The sequence below is a fragment of the Nerophis ophidion genome, linkage group LG18 (assembly GCF_033978795.1).
Source record: "Nerophis ophidion isolate RoL-2023_Sa linkage group LG18, RoL_Noph_v1.0, whole genome shotgun sequence".
Lineage (NCBI taxonomy): Eukaryota > Metazoa > Chordata > Actinopteri > Syngnathiformes > Syngnathidae > Nerophis > Nerophis ophidion.
In genome coordinates, this window is record NC_084628.1 from 20923117 (window position 1) to 20947596 (window position 24480).

The 24480-nt window shown below is 39.5% G+C and overlaps 1 protein-coding gene across 5 annotated transcripts in view; it reads right to left on the reverse strand.

Annotated features, from left to right (window-relative positions):
- ccdc9 (coiled-coil domain containing 9) overlaps positions 1-23726 on the reverse strand; it is a 44216-nt gene extending 20490 nt beyond the window's left edge. For 2 of the 5 annotated variants that reach the window (XM_061877562.1, XM_061877558.1), the window contains exons 1-10: positions 23595-23726; positions 19368-19425; positions 18996-19100; positions 18695-18847; positions 15396-15707; positions 15238-15321; positions 11658-11822; positions 11399-11580; positions 11256-11317; positions 8568-8612 (exon numbers count right to left, since the gene is read on the reverse strand). In XM_061877562.1, coding sequence (XP_061733546.1) covers positions 8568-8612; positions 11256-11317; positions 11399-11580; positions 11658-11822; positions 15238-15321; positions 15396-15707; positions 18695-18847; positions 18996-19100; positions 19368-19370 — 1111 coding nt within the window. In that variant the 5' untranslated portion in view covers positions 19371-19425; positions 23595-23726. The remainder of the gene's footprint in view (positions 1-8567; positions 8613-11255; positions 11318-11398; positions 11581-11657; positions 11823-15237; positions 15322-15395; positions 15708-18694; positions 18848-18995; positions 19101-19367; positions 19426-23594) is intronic. The other 3 variants (XM_061877559.1, XM_061877560.1, XM_061877561.1) reach the window with 3 other exon arrangements.
- Between the last annotated feature and the right edge of the window lie 754 nt (positions 23727-24480).

The following is a 24480-nucleotide window of genomic DNA, read 5'->3' on the forward strand; positions in this document are numbered from 1 at the left end:
ACTTTTTAAAAGAGGTTACAGGTTACAACAACTCCTTCTGGTTGCATAGAAATGGCCTAAAAACATTGTTTAAAAAATTGATTCTTATATCAGACTTTTTTTTTTAAATGATCAATTTCTGAAAATTATGAATCGATTTGAACACGAATCGCGATTCGGATGTGAATGTATTTTTGTGCACCCCTGACTTATATATCCTGTATAAAATTGTGTTTTACATTAAACTGGTCCGAAAGGTACCTTGTTATTGTGCAATATTAACAAAAATACAGTATAGCACCACTATCAGCTAGCTGGCAACTATATCGCTATTCGCAAACTAGCATAAATGCTAACATTAATATAATACAGTGTAATTATGTATTTATGTTTTTCTTTTCATGCCATTACCGTTTCTATCAAGGGTTATGTGTATTAAATACATTTAAATTTGTGGAAAAATTGCAGGAGCAATAATAAAAAAATGTATGGACGAAAAGTTTAATGAACTTCAAAGTAGACAAGCCACAAGCATGTGGCTCAGAACATGTGTGTATGTGTATGCTGTGTGTGTGAACTAACCATTGTTTACAGCGAGCAGGGGTGTCGAAGTCAAGGCCCGCGAAAGAATTACCTATGCCCCCCGAAATGATACTTGATTAGTATTAGAAGCGGCTCGAAGGCCTCAGTCGCCTGCTGCTGTTTTACATGCACCAATACTCCATCAGTGTTGGTGCTAGGAATTTTCAAAATGGGGTCTCTGCCATAAAAATGGGGCCCCACAGTAAATTTTTGGGGTCCCACTTTTTTGTAACCGTTTTGAGAACAAATGATAAATGTATGCATTATCCTGTTATATGTCACATTCTGTATTGTGTTTTGGAAAAAAGGTTTTCATAAACGTTACTTAATTCTTAAAAAAATATATAATAATACAAAAGAAAACAAATGTTTACGCATATGTAAATTGTTTTGAGTTATAAACATTCATTTACTTTCTTCTTTCCTTCATGGATCTAAACCAGGGGTCTCAAACATGCGGCCCGTGAGACGTTATTATGCGGCCCGCGCTTTGATATGACACCTTAATGTTGGTGCAGCCCGCGAGTTTAATATGAACGGCGCTTGATAGGTCATGCATGCCAACAACCCCAATTTTCCCGGGAGACCCCTGAATTTCAGGGCACCTATTCTCTTGAAGCCCCTGTCAATTTTTAACAGATCAACAATATTCAGGGAGTGCCATAATGGCACTGCCTTTAGCGCCCCCTACATCCTGAACTGAGAGCGTGCAAGCCCAGTTGTATGTTGCATCTGGCCATGTGAGACACACATGACCAGACACAGCTACACACGTGACGCTAAGGGTGGCCTTAAAAAAAACTTTTAACACTTCTACAAATATGTGCCAGACTGTGAACCCACACCAAACAAAAATGACAAACACATTTTGGGAGAACATCTGCATGGCAACCCAACATAAACACATCAGAACAATTACCCAGAATCCCATGCAGACCTAACTCTTCCGGGCTACAATATACACACCCTTGCTACCACCAATCCCCCACACCACCACCCTCCCTACTTGCGTCGGTTGAGGTGTTGAATATTGTAGCCCTGCAAGGTGTTCTGGGTATTTGTTCTCCTGTGTTTAAGTTGTAAAAAGGTGCAGAAATTTTCCTAAAAAGGGTTTGTCATTCTTGTTTGGTGTGGGTTCACAGTGTGGTGCATAGTTGTAACAGTGTTAAAGTTGTTTATACGGCACCCTCAGTGTGACCGGTATGGCTGTTGAACAAGTACGTCTTGCAGCCACGTACGTTGTTCTGCACAAGTCTCACACAACACGTTACAGAGCCAGCACATTGGTTGTGTGATATAAAAGCGTGCGGGATGACATGTAATGGAGCAGTAGTCTTCTTTTGGGGGTGCGCGGACCTGAAGGTATGCCAAGGGACAAGTGAGTTTTATTAAAAACATTCTAAAAAACAGCAGCAATTCATAAATCCTTTACACATATGTTTATTGAATAATACTTCAATGAAGTATGAATGTAAGTTCATAAACTGTGGAAAAAATATCCAACAATCCAACATTCAGTGTTGACAGCTAGACTTTTTGTGGACATGTTCCATAAATATTGATGTTAAACATTTCTTTTTTTGTGAAAAAATGTTTATAATCCAGATGGATCTCTATTACAATCCCCAAAGAGGGCACTTTAAGTTGATGATTACTTCTATGTGTAGAAATCTTTATTTATAATTGAATCACTTGTTTATTTTTCAACAAGTTTTTTAGTTATTTTTCTATCTTTTTTTTCCAAATAGTTCAAGAGAGACCACTACAAATGAGCCATATTTCGCACTGTTATACAATTGAATAAATCAGACACTGATGACATAGTGCTGTATTTTACTTATATCTTTTTTTTTTTAACCAAAAATGCTTTCCTCTGATTAGGGGGTAATTGAACTTAAAAAAATGTTCACAGGGGGTACATCACTAAAAAAAGGCTGAGAACCACTGTTTTAGAGAACGTTAAAGGCAGTGCAGTCACGGCAGATCTTAATAATGTTGGCCAGGTGAAAATTGGGAAAAATTCGGGAGAATGGTTGGACCGGTAGATTGTCGGTAGGTGCACTGAAATTCAGGAGTCTCCCGGAAAAATCGTGAGGATTGGTAAGTATGTTGCTAGGGCGGGAAAGCCATTCATAGAAGGTGAATTCATTAAAAAGTGCATGTTAGATTTTTTTAAGAATTTTTTTCTTGCGGCCCAGCCTTACCCAGTTTCTGCATCCAGTGGCCTCCAGGTAAATTGAGTTTGAGACCCCTGATCTAAACTTTACCGCTGCCGGTATTTTTTTCAATATTTTATTGTAATATTTTCAGAATGTGTTTGTTTTATGTTTGGCCTAAGTAAGACAAAAAAAAACAATCTGAAGTTGTCTTTATATTTTAGTTTTAATGCCATGATTTTAAAAGTCTGGCTCCCGTTTGCAGATTTTCCTCCATGCGACTCCTGAGCTAAAATGAGTTTGACACCCCTGACCTAGAGTATCGAAACCTCAATTCTAAGCAAGAAAATCAAAATTCTCATTTTATTACAGAATAGAGCAGCCGTAGTCTTTCATTCTAACAAGATCATTGAAACAACTTATAGCTAGGCAGTCCAAATTGCGGCTCTCTGGCCGTTTTCTCATTCTTTTTGAATGTCTTTTGGCATACTGCGAAAATGTAAATAAATGTATTATTGTGATGTATATTTCACTAACCTACTTTGTCAGCCTTACACACAGCTAAGATCTAGAGATTTTGTTCAGATAGCTTTGCAAATGCCTTAACCTTTTTGAAATTGGGCCCCTACTACAGAGGGGCTCGGGCCCCACTCAAATATTAACACTGAATAAGAAATCTTACTCTTATAATAATAATAATAATAATGGATTAGATTTATATTGCGCTTTTCTATTGTTAGATACTCAAAGCGCTCACATTGAAGTGGGAACCCATCATTCATTCACACCTGGTGGTGGTAAGCTACATCTGTAGCCACAGCTGCCCTGGGGTAGACTGACGGAAGCGTGGCTGCCAGTTTGCGCCTACGGCCCCTCCGACCACCACCTATCATTCATTCATCATTCATTCACCAGTGTGAGCGGCACCGGGGGCAAGGGTGAAGTGTCCTGCCCAAGGACACAAGGAAGCGAACCTGCAACCCTCAGGTTTCTGGCACGGCCGCTCTACCCACTACACCATGCCGCCCCCTTAATTTGAATCGTATTCAATAATTATATCTAAGCTACTTACAGTTTAACAGGATAAACCGTGTCAAATGATACAAAAGAATATGTTAATCACAAACATTATCAAGGCTTAGGTCAAGCTGAATACTAATACAAATATACTGCAAAGGAAGGGACTCATAAAAACTGATGAACATTGATTTCACAGACAATTACACAGTGCTGAAATAAATACATTGTAACTAATTTAATAATAAATATTTTCTTAAAGTAAGCGGTGCAAATGAAAATACAGCTTCACCACGCTAGTCATAATTTTTGTGCTTAAGAACCAGTCTTCTGATTGTTTGATACAGTCATGTATAGAGTATGGACAACCACGTGTCAAGCGATCTCTTCAATGAATGGTCAAAAAGCACTCACGTGACTATAGGGCGCCATGTTACGTACCAGTCTGAAGCTGCAGCTAAGCGACACGGCACTTCCTCATAACACATTTCTTTTAATTAAAGAGTGTTGGCAGAGTAAACATGCCCTGTAGTGCGGCATGGAGATGCGCCACTAGCAAAAATGTGGTAAGCAATTCCATACGTTTCCCGCAAACCAGAAAGGACAAAAATATGGGAAGTGAAGGTTCGCCAGGAAGCTGGAGAGCCAACAACAACAGTTTCTTGTGTGATGTAAGCAAGCATACATACACATGGGAAACATGATATATATCTCTCTCCCAGTAACAGTGAATTATTACACTTTGCCTGACAAAACTTTGCTTCAAAATTGCACCTTTTCTGCATGAGTCACCAATAATCCAATTGAATCGACTAAATATTGCAGTAAAAAACATAATTAATTCAGTATTCAAGGTAATATGGTGGTAATGACATCAGGAAGCCATGACTCGCCACAGCAAAACCTATGAAAAATATTCAAAAAAGCAAAAGTAAGCACAGGCATATACAGCGCAGTGATTATAAACAATACATGGCAGATGTTACACCAGAGTTGACTTACTTCACACAAAAGTCCTATTTTCTTCATAATTGTGGGTCCAAAGCTAATGAAGATTTTGGCAAAATGAGGGAAATAGGTTTATTTTTGGTCGTTGTGTATTTTCTGACATACATTTCTCTGGAGGAAGCATGTTTGAGAGTCGCCGGTCACTGAACACTGCATTATTATAACAGTGGAGTGCATCAACAATGGCCGCAAAATTGCCCCAAAATTATTTATATACTACTTTAACAAAATTAAACCATGTTCTATTGTATCTTTTTGAGCTAGTGTATATTTATAAATATATTTAAACTCATTACTTTGGTTTACATCGTCAGGAAAACGAACGTCAGAACGACTCACTTGCATGCTTCAGAGCACAGCCCCACACGTCCTAGGTATCAAACATGGCGCCTCTCATTCAGTTAGCCATACTCTATACACAACTGTTTTGATATTATCATTGCTGCCACAAGTGGTGGAAAAGTGTATTACAACTGAGTAACGCCGCGGCCCATACGGACCACAGCTGAGAAACAGATATTATTGGACAGCCTTATGGTTAAGAAACATTGGCTAAGAATATATTAACCTACATTGGATTGTTCCTAGCATATTTAAAGGGGAACTGCACTTTTTTAGGAATTTTGCGTTTCGTTCACAATCATTACGAAAGTCTTGATGGATGGATTTTTTTTTAATGCATTCTAAATATTAAATAAATGTAAATACAAGTCTTCCTACAGTGGAGCCAATGAGAAAGGCCTCTATTCCGCCCATAAAATCTAATATATAACCATTCAAAAAGTATTAAGGATATTATTATGAACGCTAACGCAGACAAAGTATTTATAGCGGCGACGTGGTCACTACCGTGCGTCCCTATATTTACATCATCATGTGGTCAGCGGTTTCCTCGCTTCTCGGCTCTTTGGAAGTTTATTCTAGATCATGAACCATGCCTCTCAACTGTAAAGTAGATGGCTGAGGACATACTCTGACAAGTCGGTACACTTACAGCCATGTAGGACTCAGAACTGGCAACAACGACACAAAAAGATGCTTGGTCCCTCCCGCACCTCAACCCCGTTTCGTCGCGAGGATTGAGTCAGTTTTCATCTAAATGGGAATGTATGAACATCTTAGCAGTCAACATTTTAAAGGCCTACTGAAACCCACTACTACCCACCAAGCAGTCTGATAGTTTATACATCAATTATGAAATATTAACATTGCAACACATGCCAATACGGCCTTTTTAGTTTACTAAATTACAATTTTAAATTTCCCGGGAGTTTCGTCTTGAAAACGTCGTGTAATGATGACGTGTACGCAAGACGTCACAGGTTTTTAGGAAGTATGAGCGCTACGCAAACACACAGCTAAATGTCGTCTGCTTTAACGGCATAATTATACAATTTTTTGGACATCTGTGTGGCTGAATCTTTGCAATTTGTTCAATTAATATTGGAGAAGTCAAAGTAGCAAGATGGAGTTGAGAAGCTTTAGCCTTTAGCCACACAAACACACGGTGATTCCTTGTTTAATATTCACGGAGTTGAAACTTCCCTATGGATCACAGCGGACATGGATCCCGACCACTTGTCAACCAGCAGGTTTCGGTGAGAAAATTATAGTTAAAAAGTCGCCACTTACCGGATATCAGCTGATCGTGCGCCTCCCGTATAGCTGCCGTCGACTTCCCTGAGACACTGCACGTCAACACCCGGCCGTAGACGTACACTTCCGACTATCAGGTACTGTTAAACTCACTAAAACACTAGCAACACAATAGAAAGATAAGGGGTTTCCCAGAATTAGCCAAGTAAATCTCCCAAAAAACATGAATCCGTCTCAATGCAAAGCAATTGCGTTTTTTTTTGTAATTGTTTTTTTTTTTTTCTAGTCCGTCGCTATCAATATCCTCAAACACGAATCTTTCATCCTCGCTCAAATTAATGGGGAATTTGTCGTTTTCTCAATCCGAATACCACTTTTTGTTGGAGGCTCCCATTAAAAACAATGTGAATATGTGATGAGCCCCCACACGTGACGTCATCGTCCGCTTGAGGCAGGGATTTTCTCCAGTTGCGAACTTTATCGTGGATGTTCTCTACTAAATCCTTTCAGCAAAAACATGGCAATATCGCGAAATGATCAAGTATGACACATAGAATGGACCTGCTATCCCCGTTTAAATAAGAAAATCTCATTTCAGTAGGCCTCTAATGTGATGTTTTCTTATGTTTCATAGCTCCAATGAAGTCTGCAGTGAGTAAAAAAAAAAGCAAATGTCGCGATGCATTTTTGAAATGATTGTGCCGCGTATGCTTAAAATGATCAAAATATGCAAATATAAAATGTTATAAATGCACCCGTTACTACATAACATATATACTTACATCATGTATATAAAACCCTAAAAGAGGTGTTTTGATGTTTTTTAGGGCTCTATTGGCAGAATTGAATGTCGCAAATAGGCTCCACTGTAAGCAGACTTTTGATCACATTTATTTCATATTTAGAATGCATAAAAAAAAATAAAAAAAACATTCATCGTCATGTCTTTCATAATGATTACACAACGACTGGCAAAATTCAAAAAAACTACAGTTCCCCTATAATGTAGAAATTGTATTAAAAAGGACCCCGCATGCTTTAATAATTCTGAACGCGACCCTTGCTGAATGACGACTATGCGGCGAGAAAGAAGCAAAGGATTTGGATGAGCACGAGAAAGAGAGGCCTGAAAGCTCCTCAGGGACATGCTGAGAGGATAAGAACTTGGAGAGCGAGGAACGAGGTGAGAAAAAGGTCAAAAAAGAGAGCACAGGAAGCACAAAAGAAATGAAGGGGATCAGCGACAAGGGATTGGAGATGAGGACACTGGAGTCATTCAGCCAATCAAGACGTTCATACCGACCGAGTAATGTCACAACGACTCCACTTAGTCTGGCACGAGGACAGAAAGCAGGAGTCAAGTGCAGCTAAAAATAATTTTCAACTTCACACTCATCACGTCTGATGCCAACTATGTTTCACTGAATTGTATCCACATCTTGATGACACTGTGGTTGCGTGTATGCCTGTGTTTGACGGACCCCTCGGAATCGTAATACGACGTCACAAATGCTATCTTTCCTCAAGTCAGTTGGACTTGTCATCTTCCTGTGTAATACCACTCTGCTCCTCACAAGGAATCAGGGAGTCAACGTCACGTGAAGGAGGAACATTAAGATTGTCATTATAAAGATAACGAGTGTCTCCATTTGCATTCTGGCTGCCGAGTTGAAAAGATCACCGGGAACATTCTGGTGATGCGCTGCCCCATGCTGGTTGGAGGGTAAAATGATAAATGGGTTGTACTTGTATAGCGCTTTTCTACCTTCAAGGTACTCAAAGCGCTTTGACACTACTTCCACATTTACCCATTCACACACACATTCACACACTGATGGAGGGAGCTGCTATGCAAGGCGCTAACCAGCATCCATCAGGAGCAAGGGTGATGTGTCTTGCTCAGGACACAACGGACGTGACGAGGTTGGTACTAGGTGGGTATTGAAACAGGGACCCTCGGGTTGCGCACGGCCACTCTCTCACTGCGCCACGCCGTCCCAACAACAACAAATTCAAACCAAGCGAGTTGCGTCATCTGATGCAAGCGTACGACACAAGGAAGCAGCCACAAACTGACTCGAATGCAAATTAGCTTCAATGGAAAAGAGTCACACAAGCACATGGATAAATGGATGCAACACACACACAGCGAGTGAGAGAGAAAGTGTGAGAGAGAGAGAGAGAGAGAGAGAGAGAGAGAGAGAGAGAACATCCGCACTCCGGTCCAACCTGGCGCTCTGCCCCAAGGATCGGCGCGCAAGTTACGCCCCCGGGCTGCAGAGAGGACATACAAAGCCACACTCAGCACCGTGTTCACAGGGGATATGACATCACCTTCCCTGGCAAACGCAACACAACCCAGTAAGGAGGGATGCATTGTGGGAAATTGACAATACACACGTTAAAGCTAATAATAGTAGCTGTACATAAAACATCTGAGGCTGCTGAGTTATTTTTTTCTTTCTCTGCTGAAATTAAAAAAAGGCCATATGGACCCTGAGTATATAGACCCTTGCCCCCCCAGGGAAACACACCCAGCACTTAGCTAACGAGTTTAACGAACCTCTTGATCAGCATGTCCTGCAATACTCCACATTAGGGTTGGTCTATATGGCTGAAAACTGAATCACAATATTAGTGCTTTATATCAATAAATATTGATAATTTTCATGACCTTTCAAAAATAAGGAAACGGGGAAAAATATATTAAATGTAAAGATCTTTATTTAAAATGTTGATTGATTATAAGCCCCTTAGCTGCCAAAGCAGAAGGGAAATGTCCAAACAACCATTGAAAATAAATCAATGTAAACCATTCTAAAATCATATTGAACACTAAACAATAACTTCTTAAAATTAAAGTGTAAAAATGGTATGTAAGGAATGCTTAATAAAGTGTAACAAAATGTAAACAGAGAATCCTGGGAGTAACTATTTTTTGTAGGTTCAGTGCTAGGGTGTTACTGTAGCAACATTTAATTTGGTCTGTTATTTGTATTCAAATATGGAAATGAATTTGTTATGCAGTAATTACTATTTTAAAATTAGTGGACCAAATTATTATTATTTTAAAGTGGCACATTTGTTATATTTTTTATTTATACATTACTCAGGCATGTGATTTGAACTTAATGAAAAAGACAGGAAATAAGCCGGCGTTCCGAGGGCCGCAGGTTCTCAGCCAGGTCCAGGGTGGGGAGACAAGGGGGGAAACCCCAACCTCCTCCCCCAAAGCTCCTGGTTTTTCAGCATTTGAACATGCAGAAATTAGCACAAAAAAGCACCATTGAAAGAGGTTTTAGTGTTTAAAGAATTTAAAAATTATCAACAGAGTTTACATAAATACATACCCCTTCAACCAAATTAATCACTATGTCTGTTTCAGTCACTACTGTATACTACTTCTTATTTAGTCACTACAGTTATTACAACTTGTGTTTAAATCCACAAGAACAACATGGGTTGGCAAACTGATAGTGAACAAAATGTCAGCTAATGTTTTGTTTTAAAATAAAATTTTGCATTCAGACAGGCTATACTGTAGCAAAAGTCATCACGTCTGCCACAATCATGTGTGTTCTTAAATGTGTATTTCACGTCTTCCATGTCATGAACAGTTTTGATTTGGGCTTACATTGTAAACAAGTAATATTTATGTTTTGAGCATTGTTTTATCCAGACACATACATTTGTCCAAATGTGGCTAAGTAGACGCGTTGTGGGTTCCCTGGACGTTGTCTACATTACTAAAATAAAAATCTAAGAATGAGAATCCCCTGCCATCTTCCACTAGTTTTTTTTTTTTTTCTAATATAAATCGCCCACTTGAATATTCCATTTTCTCTTCTCCGACTCTCTCGTCATCCTTTGGGATAGGCTCGTCTGTAGTGATTTCCCTTCCCGGTTTGATCACCCGCCCTATGTTGCCTTTGATTGGCCTGTCCGTTATGTTTTTCCCTAACCTTAACCAATTGTGACTCATCATAGTAAACCAGCCAACCAATCATGGATTTTCTTATATGAAAACCAACCAATCATCATTGATGTCCAGCCATCCATTCATTTTCTAACACTTGTTCCTTTTCCCGTATATTTTGTCATCATGCAGTTGCTTCGCTACATAGCTTCAACATTGACGTTAATCATTTTTAATGGAAAACCCTAGTTTTTACCACTGCAGCCGATAGATTATCAAAAACCGTACTCATAACAGGAAAATACTTAGTTGTCGGCAGGTATGGCAAAGAGATGGATCAAACTTTTAACACACATTGTAGGTCGGCAAAAACTACGAAAAACAGAAAATATTTTTCTATATTTTTACAGAGATAAAAAAGACGGATTTCTGACTATAGACGTAAAAATCACATGTCTGATTACTGCACTTTAGGCCTACCTGGTGTTTCCGTACACCTGAATAAGGAACAGAAAAGGGTTGAAAAGGAAAGAGGGTGGCGTGGCTAAGGACTACGGCCCGTTTTAAAAACATCCCAAAAATTCCCATAATGTCGATGTGACTGTTCCTGTTTCATCGATATAACTTCTTCGCTCTCTGTAGCACTCATCTTTACTTTCTCTTCTCACTCAATGCAGAGAATCAACAGCTAGACAGGAAGATGGCATAACCAAATTTGATATTGTTACTTGATTGGCTGTTAGCGTGTCCCTCCCATTCCTCAGTAATCACTTCCCATTTTGCTAAGTTACCAGGAAAGTAACCTAGCAACAAAGTTCATGAACTTAGGGTTTCTTTTGACCCAAATCAAACATTTAATTTAACGCATTTTTTATTGATATCGATGCGATATGTATTGATATCGTTAATACAGCCATAGTTAGTAAAAAAAAGGAAAAAAAAAAGGTATGAATCGTGTCCCTATACTTTGGCTCTTGCGTTACCATGGCAACAACACTCACCTCTCCTGCTGCCCTGCTCTGCCATGACGCCCTCTGCCGCCATTTGTGCGTCCTCTTTGAACCTGTCAATAAATTGGTAAGTTTCTCTTTTGAGCCCAAACATAGATGTCATACTAGTAGGTGCCAGCAAGCCGCGTTCTTACATGCCCTCGGTCTTCTGTGCGTCCCACTCTCGTCTCCACTGGCCGGTGGCGTTGCGATGGCGAGCCAGACGCTCCTCGTCAATCTGCTCGCGCTCCTTCTTCCAGCGCAAGTATTCGGCTCGCTCGCGGCCCGTCATGGACATGGTCATGTCCGCGGAGCCTCTCGGGAAAGGCCGCCGACTCTGCAGAATCACAGCAGGGGTGAGTAAGCCTGCTAGGGCAGGAAGTCAAACATCTGTGTGCCGGCGATGTCACATACGATCCATTCTTTCTCCATGTCAGCTCCGGTCTTCACGTTGTCAAAGTCCAGCCCACCCCAATTTCGCACATGTCTCCTGCTGCCTTCCTTGCGGTCTGTGTCCGGAGTCGGGCCAGAACGCCATGGGTCGTCCAGGAAGTTACGTATTGGCTTGTCTTCGTCCTGCTGAGGAGAGGAGTCATTGTAAATATACTTTCAAGCTGTGGCCACTAGGGTGTCCTGAAACGACACACTCAGGGCTTTTATTATTTTATTTTTTTTTACATAAAAGTGGAAGTGAACTTTTGTTTTTAATTTTGCCTATCATTCACAATCCCTATGTAAGACAAGAACACTTAAGATTTTCTTTTTTCACACATTCTAATTTTGGATATACGGAAAGTTCCAGGTGGCTAGTAGCTAATCTACTGGGAGTCATCCATTGCGCTTGTACAGCTCTCTTAAAACACATCTAAAAATCTGAGCAACGCGTTTTAGAAGCTGAGTCATAAGCAGATCCAACTACAGTGACTACCAACTACGAACATTATAAAATAATCCCTTACTGTACCATGTCTGCTTTCATTGAGATGTTTATATATTTTCTGTTTAAATGATCATCATATTCATCTTCAGGTATAAACAACTGCTGGGAGCAAAGAAGCATTTTATCTTGTCTTCTGGGTGTAAATTAAATGTCAAAGTTGACCAAATTCTCAGTTTATGGCCTCCTAACCTCCTAATGTACTGGTTAAAGGCATGATTTACAATCTAGTATGAACTTTTACCAACTCAGAGGCGATGCAGCAGCAACAGCTCAGTATGTCAATAGCAGCATAAGTTACAGTACCTTACAAGGTGATCAATGCAGTGTTACTAAAAGTAGTTACTCTGCATTAGCTCTTACAATAATAATGTCGCGAATACTTTGTTAATATGCAGGTCATTACATGTATATAAAGTATTGTTGGCAGTTATTGGATGTTTTTAGAGGCTTTATGAGTGCAATAAAGCCCTTCCTATTACAAACCCCATTTCCATATGATTTGGGAAATTGTTAGATGTAAATATAAACGGAATACAATGATATGCAAACCATTTTCAACCCATATTCAGTTGAATATGCAACAAAGACAACATATTTGATGTTCAAACTGATAAACATTTTATTTTGCAAATAATCATTAACTTTAGAATTTGATGCTAGCAACACGTGTTGGGAAAGGTGGCAATAAATACTGATAAAGTTGAGGAATGCTCATCAAACACTTATTTGGAACATCCCACAGGTGAGCAGGCTGATTGGGAACAGGTGGGGGCCATGATTGGGTATAAAAACCGCTTCCCAAAAAACGCTCAGTCTTTCACAAAAAAGGATGGGGCAAGCCACACCCCTGTGTCCACAACTGCGTGAGCAAATAGTCAAACAGTTTGAGAACGTTTCTCAAAGTGCAATTGCAAGAAATTTAGGGATTTCAACATCTACGGTCCATAACTTCATCAAAAGGTTCAGAGAATCTGGAGAAATCACTCCACGTATGCGGCATGGCCGGAAACCAACATTGAATCAACGTGACCTTTGATCCCTCAGACGGCACTGTATCGAAAACCGACATCACTCTCTAAAGGATATCACCACATTGGCTCAGGAACACTTCAGAAAACCACTGTTACTAAATACAGTTCGTCGCTACTTCTGTAAGTGCAAGTTAAAGCTATACTATGCAAAGCGAAAGCCATTTATCAACAACATACAGGAACGCCGCCGGCTTCTCTGGGCCCAAGATCATCTAAAATGGACTGATGCAAAGTCGAAAAGTGTTCTGTGATCTGACGAGTCCACATTTCAAATAGTTTTTGGAAATATTCGACATCGTGTCATTCAGACAAAAGGGGAAGCGAACCATCCAGACTGTTATCGACGCGAAGTTCAAAAGCCAGCATCTGTGATGGTATGGGGGTGTATTAGTGCACAAGGCATGGGTAACTTACACATCTGTGAAGGCACCATTAATGCTGAAAAGTACATACAGGTTTTGAAACAACATATGCTGCCATCTAAGCGCTGTCTTTTTCGTGGACGCCCCCGCTTATTTCAGCAAGACAATGCCAAGCCACATTCAGCACGTGTTACCACAGTAAAAAAGAGAGTGCGGGTACTTTCCTGGCCCGCCCGCAGTCCAGACCTGTCTCCCATCGAAAATGTGTGGCGCATTATGAAGCGTAAAATACTGAACGACTGAAGCTCTACATAAAACAAGAATGGGAAAGAATTCCCATTCTTGTTTTATGTAGAGCTTCAGTTAAAAGAAAAGGTGATGTAACACAGTGATGAACATGCCCTTTCCCAACAACTTCGACACGTGTTGCAGCCATGAAAAAATAAAATTTATGAGTTTGAACATCAAATAACTTGTCTTTGCAGTGCATTCAATTGAATATGGGTTGAAAAGGATTTGCAAATCATTGTATTCCGTTTATATTTACATCTAACACAATTTCCCAACTCATATGGAAACGGGGTTTGTATTTACATTGTTAGCCACCTCTCATTAGCTTTTTTTTTTTTAGCATTAGAATACAAATAAGAAAAAAACATGCCTACTTGTACAACATAGGGATTGTGAATGATAGGCAAAATTCCCAAAACAGAGGAGTTGCCCTTTACAGAAGGCCAGATATGACTGGCCACGCCCACATTTAAGGGTTGTTTCACCCAGAGTGGATATCTTGGATGTAGGCATGCAATGACAATGCTGCACAACCAAATTCCGCTCAATTTTTTTCACGTAAGCACATGGGAGAGCACAGCCCTAACTAACAACATACCCCCACCTCAAAAGTCGCTAACTTGCTAAAATGTCCAAATCTGCTAAGTTCTTCTGAGCGCATTTAAAAAGTTGTAGACAGCAGACAATAGGCCCTTTTCTACCAGAAGAACTTTTTCAGGAACTTTCCCATTTACCCGGGTAAATAAATCATATTGTTTATTTATTTATTTCACAGAGATAGTATAATTAAACATTGCTACCCATAGGTAACAGATATCAATCAGAAATATCAATCAGCTAATATGTGCCAAACATGGATAAATGTGAAGAGTGTTTTACATTTTACTTAAATTAATTCTGAAAGTATGTGTTGTGCGTGGTCATTTTTTATACAATCCACAAAGTTCCGTCGAGCAGGTTGTGTTATGTGTGACTTTGTGTGTTGACTTTGTGTTAGTTTATTTGCGGCATGAGTGGGAAAGGTTGTTAGGAATGGTTTATACATAAAATGGATTAGCTATGTACACTTCAAAGTGCAATTAATTCAACAAGATTGTGGAAAACTTTCAGCAATTATACTACCAGATATTTCAAATTAAATCAGAGGCCCTCCGCAGTCCAGATTTCTTAAACTTGTGACATCTTGCGGGGGGAAATTTAACACAGCTGCAGGCCATAGTATAAACACCCATGGACTAGAAGTTCCCGCAACTAAAAGTTCTTGAACTGTTGGTGGAAATGGGCCTTTAAGTGCTACCTACAGGGCAGAAGTCTGCCACACTAATTAGTCAGGACGTAAACTAGTAAACTAATCCAAAAACGTTTTGTACCCGTTGTCCTCTTTCGTACTCTGCTATTCTTTCCATTTCTTCATTCATCTTCTCAATGTTTTGTCGTCTCTTCTCCTCCCATTCCTGCTTGGAAAGACAACACATTCAAACTTTCTGTCAATTGACACAAACTTTAAATATCAAACCTATTTGATCACCTTGGACTTCCTGTCCACGCCCCCTGGTGTGCCTGCCGAGTCTCCTCCTCTTCCTCTCCTTCCTCCTCGTCGCCCCGGTCCTCCTGTTTCAGCTGGCTCCCCGTCTCTGGGGGTCCGGGGTTCCCGTTCTCTCCTCTCAGGGCGACCGCCGCCACCCCCACGGGTCCCTCCTCCTCTCCCAACTCGGCCCAAGCCTGTCCTCCTGGGTGGACTGTGGTTGTCGCTCTGCCTTCTGTGCCCATCGCTCTCCTCGGACGCTTTCCGACCGCGGGGCGTGGGAGGCTTCCATCCGTCCACCACTCTGGTGTCCTGCTGGGAACAGGAAGTGGTTTCTTATTCAGCAAATCGGAGCTCCATTAACATGGAACTCCATTGAGGTTTCTGACGGGAATGTCAGCAGTAGTCCCCACCCAAAGGTTTCCATGCAGGCTTAGCGTTTGATTGTTTCATGAATGTTATAATAATAAACAATAAAACATAACTGTTTACAACACTGGTTGCCCTATAAGGCCAGACTTCTGAAGTGTAGCATCTGGTGAGCAGAACAGAACAGAACAGCGCATATAAAAAAGGAGACATAAAAGGATTATGGAGCGTGTCCTCCTGGACATGTGTGGACTTTATGACATTATGTTTATCAAGGGAGTGCGTTGGCGCTGCTCTGGTTTCTTCCCAGGAAGGTCGCTCCTTCAAGTGTTTACCTTTCAGAACGTACGCTAGAACAAAGACTCATCTCTTGAGGATGCAAACAGCAAATCTATGCTCAGTGACCTCCTAAACTTGATTGATTCTGCTGCTTACGTTCTAGTATTAGCATCACGAAGCAGCCTGTTTTAGCAAATGCTTGAACCACAGTTTAAACAAAGACGTACAGAATGTGTGTAAAAGATTTTGGTGTAAAACAACCCCACAACGATCACTTTCTTGGGTTCGACAAACCGTGTGTGTTATACTCCAAAGGAAATAGTGAAAAAAAAAAAAACCGTAAATTTCAAACTATAAGCCGCTATTATTTTCCTGTGCTTTGTACTCTACGGCTTATAAAGCGGTGCGACTACTTTATGGATTTTTCCTTTACATTACTTTTTATTAAAAACAACCAACAACAAATGTAGCATCTACTTTTGGAGTTATTATTGAATGCATCATGCCCGATTGTAGCTGAGATAAGCACCAGCGCCCCCCGCGAACCTCAAAGGGAAAAAAGCGGTAGAAAATCGATGGATGGATTCATGTTTAGAGACTCTCTACTTTTGTCCCTCTGACCAAAGAATCCAGCTGCAGCGAGCATGGTGTCCCACTTATTTCGCTCTGTTGCTCCAGTTGGACTTTCTCTCCTTGAAAGCCATTAATGTTTTCTTAATAGTGGCACATTTTGTAGATGGCTGTCCGCGGGTATATCTGGAATATATTAAAAGTTGCGTCCACAACGCAGAAATGCTGACAACGCTCAAGACAATGGTGTGTGTTTTGTTCAAATTCAGTTTCATCAATCAGTCTTTTTCCGGTGGCCGAGTTTTCGGTACATCACTTGTCAATAGTGTGCAAATAATAGGCTATATACAGGGTGATTCAAAAAGAATACGCCAAAATTATCACTCCGTGTACATAACTTCGAGTATTTATTTCATGCTTTACAAGTGCTCGATATGGCCACCACCGGCAGCACGAACAACATCAAGACGATATGATAGAATAGAATAGAATACAATACAATAGAATACAGAGTACTTTATTGATCCCTGGGGGAATCTCAGCACCACAGTTCACTCAAAATAGACAATAATAATAATACATAATCTAATTTATATCATATATTATACATCTAATATATAAATAATATAAGTATATTCTACATATATTCTATATGGGAATTCCTCCCAAACGTGCCCCAGGATGTCACGATCCACAGTGTTGATTGCTGCTGTTATTCGATCTTTCATGTCATCGACGTCTTCCAGAATTGCTTCCTTTACACAAGAAGCCAGTTATTTAAACTGTTCAACCCACCGTCAAATTCTCTCACAATTGGGTAGATCAATGCCAAATTCTGTTCTAAAAGCACAATGCTAAGTGACAATGGCATTTGTTTTCGCAAACTTAAGCACACAAAACACCTTCTGTTGAGTTGCCATTTTGAGGGTAAATAAACACGTGGTCTTCCTACATTTGAACGGCGCCGAAAGGATTACCTGACCACAAGGGTGAAATTGTAAAACAATAAAACTTGGATAACTCCTGTATCAAATGACCATTGATTCAGTCTATTACAGTGCTTTTGAACTGAATAAATGTATTATGAATTTTGGCGTATTCTTTTTGAATTACCCTGTATATCAATTCATACTGTAACAACCAGCTGGTGTTAATGTTTTATGTTTCGTGAGGCTTGGATTGAATCTCAGTTTTCCTATGTTTGCATACATACCGTTCGTGCCTGAAAGATGATTGGCGGAGAATGAGGAAGTGTTGTTGTGTGTCCAGGGAAGTGCGGACTCACAAAGACAAAAGTGTTTGCACGGGAGGTAAAACCTGTTGGATTTGTGCCGTTTGTTATCATAAGATTGGTAATAGTAATTAAAAATTGTGTCAGATTTTGTGTTATTTGTGTTGAGGGCAACAATATATTATATTACTCTAATTTGTTTTCAAGTAAAAAAAATATATTTTCAAGGTGTGGTAATAATGAAAAAGCAGTGGCGGCGCGCCACATTTGATTACACTAAGGGAAAACCCTGTAATGGTTGTCTTCCTGAGAGTGCATCCCTTTTGAGTGCATCCATTTTGAGTGACGCAATCACGTGAATACAATCTTTAGCCATGTGAACATTGGGACACAACTGCGGTAAAGATCGGCTGGGCTACCATTATCATACAAAAATGACTTGAATGGTGCTTTAACAGCAATATGCGTCAACAGAGTCTGTTTATGAGCACCAAACGTGAGAAAAACTATCATTTCCCTCACTTGTTTGCTCCACTTTTGAGTAAAAAGGAACTCACACTCTCCTTTGGGGCTTTTAATAATCTCATGAGGGGACAACCTTCCACACGGACATGATACCGCAGCTGACCCCACTCCTAGCTAGATGAACTATATACAGCCATCATTGTGTACAAAAGCAGCCTTTGCTTCACATCCTAGAACCCAACAATCAGTCAGTCCGCTACAGACCTGGGAGCTGTAAGTTATAGCAAGATTTTGCCATTAAAACAGTAGTGTAATGTTAGGGCTGTCGCTCACGTAGCTATGATAGTGTTGCTAACGTTTGCGCCCCCCTCCGCCTGTTATAACTTACCCCTATTGACGCCTTGGAGAGGTCGTCTGCGAGTGTGAAGTTGTCTTTCTCAGGCTTCCTGCGTTCCCACTCTGGCTCGTGAGGGCGGGGCTTGCGAGGCGTTGTCACGGCAATGCCCTCCTGCTCGGCCCTTTTCTTGTCCTCTTGTACTTCCTGTTGGCGTTGAGACCACGTTGAGCTCAAAGTGCACATAAATTCTGTTCGTGCACATAAATGCTGTCCAATATATAAACTAAGCTTTGACAATAAAACTGTATTTTGTTTGGATGATCAGCTGCGACAGGATCTAACAACGTAATACCTGATAGCGCTTGACCAGAGCTTCGTTCTTCTTCCTCAGGGCTTCAATTCTTTTGTCCAGTTCTGCATCCTTCTCCTCCTTGGTCTTGAAGTCCACTGCTGAAGACTGATACACACAAAACAGAAGAAGAAAGCAGTAAGTATTAAGGAAAAGGTAAAAAACAACAACAAAAAAACGTGTCAATACTCAAACATCATTGTTTAACTACTTAACAGTCGGGCTGTAATAGAGCAACCTCTAGTGGACTAGCAAAGGAAATAGCATACTAGTACAGAACTCTGAAATGAAGTTGTTGGGGAAAATGAGCTAATATTTCAAAATACTTCTGGTTTCTTCAACATGCTCTAAGATTACGGTGCCTGTCTCACTCACCATGGCCGCTTCTGGCTTGTCGTCATACACAGGCGGACAGGACCACACTGAAGATGCGCTGTGAAAGACAAATCGGGCCATCAGTTTCTTCATGGAGGATGGACAATTTTCATAGCTCCTTGTGCCTGATAATTTAGTTTCAAGTAAAAATAATCACTGAAATAACCTGCTTAAATAAAAATGTACGGTTATTAAATTATTACCTCAATGTGTCATTAATTAATTATGACAAAATATTTACATACTAGGGGTGTGGGGAAACATTTATTCGAATACGTTGCGCGATTCAGAATCGATTCTAATTTTTTTTTAAACAATTTAGTATTATTTTTTTAATCAATCCAACAAACCACTACACAGCAATACCATAACAACGCAATCCAATTCCAAAACCAAACCTGACCCAGCAACACTCAGAACTGCAATAAACAGAGCAATTGAGAGGAGACAAACAACACAGAACTAACCAAAAGTAGTGAAACAAAAATGAATATTATCAACAACAGCATCAATATTAGTTATGATTTCAGCACAGCAGTGATTAAAAATCCCTCATTGACATTATCATTAGACATTTATAAAAATAAAAAAAAGAACAATAGTGTCACAGTGGCTTACACTTGCATCGCATCTCATAAGCTTGACAACACACTGTGTCCAATATTTTCACAAAGATAAAATAAGTCATATTTTTGGTTCGTTCAATAGTTAAAACAAATTGACATTATTGCAATGAGTTGATAAAACATTTTCCTTTACAATTATAAAATCTTTTTTTTATTTTTTAAATCTACTACTCTGCTTGCATGTCAGCAGACGAGGGTAGATCCTGCTGAAATCCTATGTTTTGAATGAATACAGAATCGTTTCGAATCGAAAAAATATCGTTTTTGAATCGAAAATCGAATTAAAAAAAATCGATATATTATCGAATCGTGACCCCAAGAATCGATGTTGAATCGAATCGTAGGACACCTGAAGATTCACAGCCCTAATACATACATATTTTATTAAATGATTATTAATTAGTTTTATGTAAAAGTAAATGATATAACCATTGATTATTGATTTCATGATTTATTGCACGATTCAATTATTTTTGTTCACCATTTTATTATTTTTCTATATGAAATTATGAACAAAGTCAGTAGGTGGATACTAACCTACTCAGTGGTTACAGTGTCAGCCCTGAGATCAGGAAGTTGTGAGTTCAAACCCCAGCCGAATCATACCAAAATGGGATCCCATTATCTCCCTGCTTGGCACTTAGCATCAAGGGTTGGAATTGGTGGTTAAATCACCAAAAATGACTCCCGGGCGCAGCCACAGCTGCTGCTCACTGCTTCCCTCACCTCCCACGGGGTGATCAAGGGTGATGGGTCAAAAGCAGAGAATAATTTCGCCACACCTAGTGTGTGTGTGGTAGGGGTGTAACGGTATGTGTATTTGTATTGAAACGTTTCGGTACAGGGGTTTGGGTCAATATTCTATTTATTATTGTTAATAAAATTAATGCAGACAGTTTTAAAATTTGGCTGACTGCAGCGAGCCAACTTACCGAGAGATCTGACCAGCTCCTTTATTATATTTATTATAGGGCACTTATGGTTTAGTTTTGCACACATTTCCATTAATTAAAAAAATGTGGGGAATAATTTAATTGTTTCTTTTTACAAATGAATTGATTTTTGTTAAAGTTGCAAGTTATAAACGCTTATTTAGTAAAACGAAAAGAAATGTAAAACTGCATCAATATACATAAATTAAAAATGCATCAATAATCGATTTTCAATCAAATCAAAGCTCCACAATCGTAATCGTAATCAAATCACGCAGAGCCCAAAGATAGCCATCTCTAGTGTCGAGCTTTGTCAGTATTTCTGCAATGTGGACGTAATTTTTTTATATATGTGCAAATATTAAGAGGACAATGGCGGCTTTGACGAAGAGAAAGTCCAACTCGAGCAATAGCGCGAGGCAAGTGTGATGTCATGCTTGCTCGCTCTTTAGTCAGCAACATCGAGGGACAGAAGTAAAGAGTCTATAAACACAAATACATTTTATAATAACACCAGAAGAAGATGCTACATTTGTTTCTAGTTGTTTTTCATTTTCAAAAGTCATTAAATGTCTGGAAACACTTGTAATAATCTCAACAAAGTACAATGTGCAAAAAACAGCAACAATTGAAAATATAGCGAACGATTAAAAAAAAAATGTTAATAATAATTCATAATAACATTTGTTTTAAATGCCTGTATACACTTTGAATCTTTTTAAAAGAAAATCACATCATAGCGTCATGGTGATAGTGTACCCTCACCACCACAGATATCTTGGTAGTTTAGGGGAAACCTTGACCTATACATATATAGCTTCATATACTACATATAGCCTAATATTTGTGCACTATTTATTAGTGATGCACCAAAAATTTGTCAAAAAAAGGATATTGATCATCCAAACCGGATGTTACGATGACATAAACAATATGCATGCGATTGTCTGGAGCGTGGTCAGCATGTCTGCGATGTAAACGTCCCCTAATATATCCCAGATGTTCCCATGGACAGTGATCTACAAAATGTGCAAATATTAAGGACAGTTAAGCTTTCAAGGAGAGAATGTCCAACTGGAGCAGCAGCGCGAACCAAGTGTGGCGTCAGGCTCGCTGCAGCTCTTGCTGCTCGTCGCATCTCTCGCTGCTCGTCGCATACAGTTAAAATAACACCGGAAAGAGATGCTAGATTTGTTGATAATTATTTAAAAAAAGAAAAAGTCACTAAAAGGATTAAAGAACTCAAAATAAAATTATCAACACAGTACATTATACAATAATTGTACAATTGAAAAATAGAGCAAAACGATATAAGAAATACATATATATATCAATACCAATAACAGATTTGTTAATTTATTTAATATCTGCATTATTGCAGATTAAGCAAATTGAATGATGTTATGAAGACTACGCCCCCACCGCCATAGGTATGTTATCAATCTGTGTGGAGTTTGCATGTTAATCAATCCATTTGACACGTCATTTGACATAATGGGTTTCCCTAAGTAAAGTGATTTGGGTCACTAGAGAAAAGGCGCTATATAAATATAATGCACTTCAAAAATATAAATATACTCCACTTTATTTTTTAAGTAATATGGAAATGTATTGGAGCTGTTTATTTTAAAGAGAAATGTAGTTACTGAGGGCTTCACGGTGGAAGAGGGGTTAGTGCGTCTGCCTCACAAAAAGAAGGTCCTAAGTAGCCTAGGGTTCAATTCTGGGCTCGGAATCTTTCTGTGTGGAGTTTGCATGTCCTTCCCGTGAATGCATGGGTTCCCTCTGGGTACTCCGGCTTCCTCCCACCTCCAAAGACATGCACCTGGGAATAGGTTTATTGGCAACACTAAATTGGCCCTAATGTGCGAATGTGAGTGTGAATGTTGTCTGTCTATCTGTGTTGGCCCTGCGATGAGGTGGCGACTTGTCCAGGGTGTACACCGCCTTCCACCCGATTGTAGCTGAGATAGGCACCAGCGCCAGCCAGCCCCCCCGCGATGGATGGATGGATGGATGTAGTTACTGATTGAACTGGCACCCAAAGTTACAAAACACAATTATTGATTTTGAATCGAAAACCGTTTTGAAAATCAATCCTGAATCGAATCGTTACCCCGAAGAATCAAATTGTGCACAAAGATTCATAACCCTAATAAATTGTATTGATCATTGTCTGTTGCCAATTTCAATATAATTTAATATATTTTAATGATTAAGTGGACCTAAAGCAGGCTGGCATGTTAGAGTCAAGTTATTTGTTCGGTAAGTAAATTAAGAGGTGAAGCTACTTTGGCACAAGAGGGCTCAAAATAAGCTCATCTCAGGTGAGGTAAACAGACAGGTGCGCGCATGCGTGGTACCCAACACGACTGATTAAACCCTATCTTTAACTAGTCGTGTAAGCTTGTCGCTGCTACTTATTTGTCAGGACTGAGACAAACCTACAGATACAGACTTATATTGGATAAATAGTTTAACACACAAAGAACCTTCCCGCGCTCCTCTAGACGCTTCCGTTGGGAAGTGACTCAACGTAACGTAAAGTAAGCACGGCGGGCCATTAAGACAGTGCTGGAGCGAAACAAACCGTCGCTACGGACGACGTGCCGCTTAAAACAACCGACGTTAACGTCCACGCCACCTTAAGTCTCGCTATCAAAAATTACCTCGTCTCGGGTGTGCTCAGAGAGTTTATGCGTGGAGCTATTTGCCGCTTCAAGCTCTAGCCTCACTGCGTCCACATTATTTGGCTTCCGGTTTGCTGGCACTCACTTCCTGCCAAAATATGATACATTCGTGGCGGGTTTAAAGTGACAGTAGCACTTCCTCTTCATATAGCGTCCTAGAAATAATGAAAAATGACATATACTGTATTATCCCTATTATGTTTCGAATTGATTAATAGAGTCTTTATGAGTCAACAGAAGTAGACGTTGAAGCTTTTTAAAGCAATGTTTTTCGAGCACTGTGCCGCGGCACACAGGTGAGCAGTGAGAGATTATGTAATTTCACCTATTTGGGTTAAAAATATTTCATGCAAACCAGTAATTATAATTTGCAAATAAAGTGTAGTTGTTGAGTGTCGGTGCTGTCTAGAGCAGTGGTTCTCAACCTTTTTTCAGTGATGTACCTCCTGTGAACATTGTTTTAATTCAAGTACCCCCTAATCAGAGCAAAGCATTTTTGGTTGAAAAAAGAGATAAAAAAAGTAAAATACAGCACTTAGTCATCAGTTTCTGATTTATGAAATTGTATTACAGTGCAAAATGTTGTTTATTTGTAGTGGTCTTTCTTGAACTATTTGGAAAAAAATATATAAAAATAACTAAAAACTTGTTGAAAAATAAACAAGTGATTCAATTATAAATAAAGATTTCTACACATAGACGTAATCATCAACTTAAAGTTTCCTCTTTGGGAATTGTAATAGAGATCCATCTGGATTCATTAACTTAATTCTTCACAAAAAAAGAAATCTTTAACATCAATATTTATGGAACATGTCCACAAAAAATCTACCTGTCAACCTGGGATATTGCATTGTTGCATTTC